The sequence below is a fragment of the Theropithecus gelada genome, chromosome 9 (assembly GCF_003255815.1).
Source record: "Theropithecus gelada isolate Dixy chromosome 9, Tgel_1.0, whole genome shotgun sequence".
NCBI lineage: Eukaryota > Metazoa > Chordata > Mammalia > Primates > Cercopithecidae > Theropithecus > Theropithecus gelada.
The window spans coordinates 121,129,203-121,137,474 of record NC_037677.1 but is presented as its reverse complement, the minus strand read 5'-3'; the positions used below and the strand labels follow the sequence as shown (position 1 = coordinate 121,137,474).

General features: G+C 59.8%; 1 protein-coding gene across 2 annotated transcripts in view; it reads right to left on the bottom strand.

Moving 5' to 3' along the window:
* Positions 1-574: 574 nt before the first annotated feature.
* LHPP (phospholysine phosphohistidine inorganic pyrophosphate phosphatase) overlaps positions 575-8,272 on the bottom strand; it is a 153,282-nt gene continuing 145,584 nt past the window's right edge. For both annotated transcript variants that reach the window (XM_025395977.1, XM_025395979.1), the window contains one exon: positions 575-1,363. In XM_025395977.1, coding sequence (XP_025251762.1) covers positions 1,267-1,363 — 97 coding nt within the window. In that variant the 3' untranslated portion in view covers positions 575-1,266. The remainder of the gene's footprint in view (positions 1,364-8,272) is intronic.

Here is an 8,272-nt window from a genome sequence, read left to right as displayed (position 1 = left end):
GGCAGGAGAATCGCTTGAACTTGGGAGGCAGAGGTTGCGGTGAGCTGAGATCACTGCACTCCAGCCTGGGCAATGAGAGCAAAACTCCATCTTAAATAAATAAAATAAAGAAGCAGTCTCCCAAGGGTTATCAGTAGCTTCTGAACTGATCTGGGGAGAAATGGAGCAATCAAGTCATCTGTTGAGCTGACTGATTCTGAAACTTGAAACTTGAGTTATGGGTGATTTGCTCCCAGGGGCCCTGTGGGAAGGCCGCCATGTCGTTGGTCGGGAAAGCAACGCTCACTACTACCAGGCCACAGGCTGCTCCGTTAGGGAAGGCAGTGCCAAAGTTTGCCCTGGACTGCCTTGTTCCAGATGGGGCCAACAGCAGCTCACTGGCCCCCTGGGCCTCAGTTTCCCCATCTGCTAAGTGAAGGGGCTGGAGCAGGTGAGGTGTTTCAGGGCCCTTGTCCCTCGTACCTCTGATATTCAGTGGCTCAAGCATAAGGCAGGACCAGAGACAGTGGCCCAGACCCTGCTGGTGGCCTCCCCCATACAGTTCTTCCTAGCAGTCAAAGCCCCAGTCAAAGGCTGCTGGTCAAGGCGGAGTTTATTGAACTGTTAGTTTCCTCCTGCACACACCAGGCATGACACCTTTAAGTCTGTCCAGCAATGGCTCCAGAAAGTACCCTGTGTGCCTTGGGCGCAGAGGCTGCAGTTCTTGCTGTGTGGCACGGGAGCCTTCACAGTTCCCTCAGGAGCTGCCCCTGGTCTTTGCAAAGGTGCCTGGGAGGACAGGAAAAGCAGCGGGCTGGCATTGTTTCGGGGGTGGGGTGCTGGGCAGTGTGCCTAGGCAGTCGCAGGAGGCTGACTTGGTTCTGGGCTGCAAGATCTGTGCATAGGAGGCCCCTGGGTTTCTTCCAGGCTCTTCACTGAAATGCAAAGAGTCTGAAGAGGAGGCAGCGGGGCCGGTGCCTCTGAATCCGGTTAGGTGGAGTTTCCCGCATTTAAAGGACCAGGTGCGCATGGTGGGTGAGTGAGTTCTGGGGTTTGGGAGATTCCCAGAGGCCTGACAGCTCTGTCCCACCCTCCTGGACTTCACGACAGTGAGCTGAAGTCAGGGCCCAGGCAGGGGAGCAGGCCACCCAGGCAGGGAACAAATGCCTGCCCGTGCAGCAGGGCAGAGGGCAGAGGGCAGGGCTGTCAGGGCCTTGGGTGGTCTGGGCACTGGGGTGGGTGGAGGAGAGGCAGGGGTGGAGGAAGCAGGGCTCTCCCAGGAGGCTGTCACTTGTCCGTGTGCTGCAGCAGCAGGTCCACCGCCTCTGCGAGGTTGTCCACGTACCCATCAGCCTTCACTTCCGGATGGTGCTCGTCACTGGGCCTGGAGAGGATGGCCGGAGGTTAGTAGGTGCCCCCACGTTGACCACTCTGCAGCCACACCCACCCTCGCAGCATCTAGCACGGGCCTGGCCTTAGCTTGAGGAAACCTCCAGGTCCTGCCAGGCAGCCTGGCCCGTGACCACTGGCCATCCCCCTCCTCCCCGTGCCCTACTCAGGCACACTGTGCCCTCAACCTGGACACCTCCCCAAACCTGTCTCCCACTGGGAGCCTGCTCAGCCTTGTGGTGCAGTGACAGCCAGCCCAGCTCCCTCTGAGCCTCCAGCACAGGCATCTCACCTTGGATGGCGGGGACATGAACGTACCCTGCTCTGGGCTCCCCAGGGGCTCACCCCACACGCCTGGGCTGGCCTAGTGGCCCATGGGGGGAGCCTAGTACATGTGCACTGTGGGGACAGCTGGGGGTAGAGACCCGGAGCTCCTGCCTGCCCTAATGCTGGGGGCCCCCGTGTCAGTGACAGCACATGCCTTCTGGTTGGTGCCCTGTGAGGCCACGCGCACCCAACAGAGGAGGCACCGGGCTCCTGGATAAGCTGCTTTCTGGCTGGGATTCTGGGGGCAGGAACCTCCCAAAGCCTTCAACCATTCCCCAGGCATCTCCCGAGGTCTCACTGGATGCTGAGGACACAGGAATGAGGCCATGAGACAGTGCAGAGGCCTCCGGGCCCTCCCTGCCAGGAGACTTTCTGGAAGGGGCTGTGGGCTGAGTCCTGAAGGCAGGCAGGGGCTATGGGTAGACACATGGGTGGGAGAGGAGAGCCCCAGGCGCAGACATCCCAGAGTCTTTTTTTTTTTTTTTGGGACCAAGTGTCACTCTGTTGCCCAGGCTGGAGTGCAATGGTGCGATCTTGGCTCACTGCAACCACTGTCTCCTGGGTTCAAGCGATTCTCCTGCCTCAGCTCGTGAGTAGCTGAGACTACAGGCACCTGCCACCATGCCCGGCTAACTTTTGCATTTTTTTAGTAGAGATGGGGTTTCGCCATGTTGGCCAGGCTGGTCTCCAACTCCTGACCTCAAGTGATTTGCCCGCCTCAGCCTCCCAAAGTGCTGGAATTACAGCAGTGAGCCACCTTGCCCGGCCCACATCCCAGAGTCTTGACAGTCATCTGAGGAAGTGGCACCTCATCCTAGGGGTCTGTGGGCAGCCTGGAGGGCTGTGAGCAGAAGGCCCCTCCCCACAGCCTTGCACCCACAGAGGCGCTGCTGGAGCTTGGCAGGAAGTGGGGACCAGCCCATCTGCAAACCTACCACTGCCAAGGGACGTGTTGCTCGGATCACCCCACGGCCTGGCCTAAACTCCCTGAGAAGCAGGGAAACCGCAGCCTCCCGGCAGCAGCACCCCCACTTTGGAAGCTGCCACCCTGGTCTAAGAGGAAGTGCTTGAAGTTGGTTCTCACATCTAAAAGCCGTGTTATCCCTTTCAAAGGGTTTGGTTTCTGCAAAGGGCTTTCTTTACCCTAAAATGACTGTCATGGGTGGGGCGCTTTTTCTTTTAAGGGTTCTCAGCCCAGTGGCCTGGAGGCTACCTCCTGGCCCTCAGGGACTGCTGAGGCTGTAGACCTGGACGGGGACCACAGGGGCAGTCTCTGGGAGGGGATGGCAGTGTGGGCTCCCCTGTGACTGGGAGGGTGTACCTTTTGGCTCTTGTCCAGGTCCCAAGGACAGAACCCTGTCCCCCAAGCCCCTCCAGTGCCCCCACTTTCTCGCCCACCCACTTGTATGGAGCTACGGCTGCTTCCCCTCCTGCACAGTCTCCAAGCACAGCACTCAGGAGCCTCACATCCCTCTCCCTTCCATCCTCCAAGGAAGAAATGGTCACCCCCATTTTGAACAGGTGAGGAAACAGCTCAGAAAGGTTCAGAGACTTGCTGAAGGTCACACAGCAGGGAGAGCAGAGCTGGGATCTGAGTTCTACTCCCAGCCCGTGTTCTTTCGAGAGCTTCCACCACTGCTGGACATTCCTGCCCCTTCCAGCAAAGGGTGGTTGACAGCACCCGCTCCAAGCAGGGGCACCCACAGATGCCAGTACCAGTGGGGATCACTTGGCTGGCCCTCCCAAGTGTGGCCACTCTGCTGCTCCTGAATGAGCACACACCAAAGTATGAGCCTGGGGGACCAGGCAAGGGGACGAGTGTGCAGCACCCTCACCCGCACCCGCCCCGCCCCGTCAGCGCCCTCACCCGCGCCCGCCCCGTCAGCGCCCTCACCCGCGCCCGCCCCGTCAGTGCCCTCACCCGCACCCACTCCATCACCCGCGCCCGCCCCGTCAGCGCCCTTACCTGCACCCTCACCTGCACCCGCTCCATTAGCAGCCCCAGCAAGAACAACCCATGTCAGTGTCGGGGCTATAGAGGCCTCTTGTGTGGGCCATTCTGTGATGGCACACAGGGTGTCCACGATCTAGGAGAGGGGCTTTGAAGCGTGCGTGATCCTGTCAGTGCTGAAATAGGGACTCGGCACCGCGCGATCCTGCCTCAGTGCTGGAATAGGGACTCGGCACCACCACGAGGCCTATGGTATGGGTCACGCTGGAAAACTGCGTGTGGATATCCACTTGCGACCCTGCAGTTCCACTCCTAAGTATGTACACAGCAGAAATGCATCCTCACAGTCACCAAAGGCACATTCTAGAATGTTCCACACAGCTTTAGTTGCAATAGCAAAAGTCAAACACTGGACAAATGCCCGCCGGGGGAGGATGGGAAAACAGACAGTGGCAGAATCGCACACTGGAATACTCCACAATGACTCAAACTGGGATGAGCTCCCGCCACGGCAATGGGGGTGAGTCCCTGACCTAAAGAGCAACCGAGGCCAGGGTCGAGGAACACACACAGCAGGACTGACTTACAGAGAGCTTCAGAGCTGGCAAAGGCAGACTAGAGACAGAGGGTGGGATGGCGGCTTCCCAACGGAAAGGTGAATAGGAGTGCCGGGAATGTTCTAGATCTTACCTGGGTGGGGCTAACATCCTATTCTTCACTTTTAGAGCACTTTACTAGTGTTATACCTCAGAAAATTTAAAAGCCGCATATGGGCCAGGCGTGGTAGCTCACGCCTGTCATCCTAGCACTTTGGGAGGCTAAGGCAGGAGGATTGCTTGAGCCCAGGAGGTGGAGACCAGCCTGGGCAACATGGTGAAACCCCATCTCTACAAAAAGAAAGAAAATACAAACATCAGCTAGGCGTAGTGGTGGGTGCCTGCAGTCCCAGCTACTTGGGAGGCTGAGGTGGGAGGATCGCCTGAGCCTGGGAGCTGGAGGCTGTGGTGAGCCGTGATCACACCGCTGCACTCCAGCCTGGGTGACAGATGAGACCCTGTCTCAGAAAGAAAGAAAAGCCACATGTGATGCTCACAGATGCTATTGTAAAGGCCAGAGGGCCAAATCCTACCTGCGGCCTGTTTTTATATTTTTAAAAGGGTGTAAAAAGAAGAGAATAATATGCAACAGGGACCAAATGGAAGCTGGCAGAGCCTGAAGCGGTAACAGTTCGGCCCCTACAGGAAAGGCCTGGAGCCCTGGGCTGGGCTGTCCACCGTCCCCCGGGTCTCTGGACAGGCCCTCCTGGGAGCAAGTTCTTGCTCTTGGGAAGCGAGTGCTTCCACTCAAGTGCCCTGCTGCTGCAGGAGACGCGGCTGCTCTGGGCTCAGCAGGGCTGGCCCAGTCTTCCTGGGGCTGCCAGCCACGCCTGGCTCCAGGCTGTGCAGACACACCCTGTCCTGGTACAGAATGAAGGGTGGGCAGGAGTCCAAGGTCCCCTCGAGGCTGCTGATGCTCCCCTGCTTACTCAGATCCCTCTTGGAGGACAGACGTCATGAGGGGAAGAGGCTTCTCTCAGCAGCTCTGCCTCTGAGACTGCTGGCCCTGGCCAAGGGCACGGCAAGCTGGGCAGGTGGGGCCCTCCGAGCGAGACAGAGACAGAACCAGACGGCTGGCTGGATCAGTAAATTAGCCCCCTGGCAAAACAGCTCTCTGCCTCAGTTTCCTCATCTGGCCATGAGGATAAACCTGGCTCCACCCCCTACCAGCCACGTGGCCTCAGGCAACTTCCTTAAGCCCCTGTGCCTTGGTGTCCCTGCCTCTAGACCAAGGTCATAATAGCATGTGCCACAGGCTCCCGTGAGGAGGGCAGGAACTGATACTTGTGGCACGGACAGGTTGGTTGGTGCAGGTGTGGGTGCTGTTGTGGCTAAAACTGAAAACTCAGCAGTCCTGTCCAGGAAATGCACCATAGGCTAGGGCTGGGCTGGTCAGGGAGGTGGAGCGTGACCGGCCTTGAGCCTTCCCCTGGGCACACAGGCCGGTGAGGGGGGCAGATAGGCAGGCGGACGGACATACGCTGATGTGTAGGCTACGTGGGCTACAGGGAGGACAGGGTGAGTGGAGAGGAAGCCCAGCACAGGCACTGGAGGGGGAGGGTCAGGAAGGCTCCAAAGCAGCACCCTAGGGGGCATCCCAACAGCCTGGAGTCCCAGCAGACCTGGCACTAGGGAGGGTGCCTGCGGGAAGGGCCAGCAGACTCACTCCTGTGCTGCAGCTCTGCCCCCTCTTGCCCTCTGCACCTGCGGCGCTGCTACTCCCTGGTCTCACCTCTGCCTGGCCTGTGTGCATGGCCCCAGATCAGCGCTGCTGGGCTGCTCTCAGCTCCCACTAGGGTCTGAGGACATGAGCTCCAAAGCACTGCTCGCCACCGCCATGTGTGCACCCAGCCCACACTTACGAGGAGTCGGGGGCTGAGGCCGCGGCCCAGGTCTGCCGTCCTCTCTGGTCCTGCAGCCTGTTCCCATCTGATTCCCAGCTTTTCTCCCGTCCGATTCCCAGCTTTTCTCCCGCAACAGTGAGAGGTTTGGGCTCCTTGCTGCCCAAAGCGGGACAAAAATCTCCCAGCAAACACCGCCCATGAGTCACCATCCAAGCCCTGGGTGAGCGGCCCCCAGGACCTCCCTCCTTGGACACCTACCCCAGGTGCCCTGGGGCCACGCTTACTGTCCAGGCAAAAGAAACCAGCCCCGAGAGGGAACAAGAGTTCTCCCCATAGAAGATGACGCTTTGTAACGAGAATCCGGCCAGCCCCACTCCGCACACGTACCTAGCCGAATGGCGTCCGTGGCTAATTATGTTTAATTACATATCATTTAAATTCAAGAATCCACTAAAAGAAAGGATTGCATTAGCACCCGGCTGGTGTTTGCCCACACACAGCGGAAATGGTGGACTTTTATGTCTTAATTACGTGACGCTGCTGTGGGCTGTGTCTCCCGGGGAGCTGGGGTAGGCAGGAGGGGACCTGTTCCTGGCCTGGTGGCCCCAAGCCCCTGAAGCACCTCTGCTTTGTCCAATGGCCTGGGCAGGAGGGGTCCCTGCCCCATGCTGGCCAGTGCTCTGTGACCTGTGGACCTCAGAGATGTCACGGTACAAAAGCTGAACCAAGAAACCCAGCAAAGGTGCGTCCTTGGCAGTGGGGACAGAGCGGAGGGGGTGAAGCAGAAGGGGCTGCAGACCATCCTGCCCTGAATGGCCCTGCTGGGACAGAGCCAGAGGAGGAGGAAGAGACAGACAGAGGGACACGGCCACACACGGAGGGAGGGGACAGGCACGGGACACAGGAACAGAGAGAGACAGAGCACCAAGTGTGGGGAAGGGGCCTGCAACAGACAGGGAGGGGCTGGGGCTGCCCCCGTGGTTCTGTGTCCTGGCCACGTGGGCCTGCATAAGCCCCTCTGCCCTTCCCTGGCCTACAGGCCTGGCTGAGGACTCCCTGTGGGGGTCACAGCACTGCTCCTCCCCCTGCCCCAGGCCCAGCCCAGGCCCCCAGACAGCTGAGCACCCTGCTCTGTCCCCAACAAACTGCATGACCCAGGGCCGGTCTCTTCACCTGCCTGAGCCTCGGTTTCCTCATCTGTAAGGTGGCATAGGGCCTGGCTCTGGGGGCCACTCTGAGATGAAACAGATGAAACGAGGCAAGACTGAACACAAAGCTGGCGTTTCCCCTGCACCTGGGGACCCTGCAGCTCACCCTGGCGCTGGCCCCTGCACCCTCCCACCTCCACCCTCTGCCCTCCAGGGTTCACAGTCCAGTTCCACACTCAGTTGTCAGCACTGCTGGGAAAGAAAGAAAAGGGCCTGGAGTCTGAGGGCATTGATGGGAGAGGGAGCAGGGCAGGGACGCTTCCGGAAACAAGAACGTTAAGGCCAAGCACTGCTCCCATCCATCGTCCTTGCTGCTGTCCTCCTGAGAATGGCGTGGAGACACCAGGCCTTTGCAGGGCGGCTTCCTCGCTAAGCCAGAGTGCCTGGTCCTCGGGGCCTGGCTGGGAGGTGGACGCAGCGAGAGATTTCCCCAGGCACCTGCAGGGCCGCCGTGGGTTCTCCTCTCCTCTCCTGGGTGCAGCCTCCCTCGGGCTGCATTTGGGTGTCTCTGGCTGAGGACCTGCTTCTGGTGTGGGGTGGCCCTCCAGGCACCTCCCCCATCCTTGCGCAGCAGCCTGCAGGGTGAGTCCTGCTGCCCGGGTTTTGGAGGTGGAAGCGGAGGCATACGGCTGGGAGGCGTGTGGGCCGCAGGACCAGGAGGCCGGCCTGGAGAGAGCATGGCTTCCACCGGGCCCCACAGAGTGACCTGGGCCCCTGGGGACAGGAGGTCTTCTGCCAAAGCCTACTCCCTTCCCTTTCCCCCTTCCCCTCCACTGGCTCCTCCATCCAGCCTGGTCCCCTCTCCTCTCTTGCAGCCAGAGTAGCTTCCCCAAAAGCTCACCCACCTGCTTCCTGCCTCCCCTGTGTAAACTGCTGTGGCTCCCTACTGCCCACATCATAGCCTGGTTCCTCAGCATGGCACATGAGTCCATCCTGACTGGGCCCCACCCGCGGACCTCCCTCCCCACGCCAGCCACT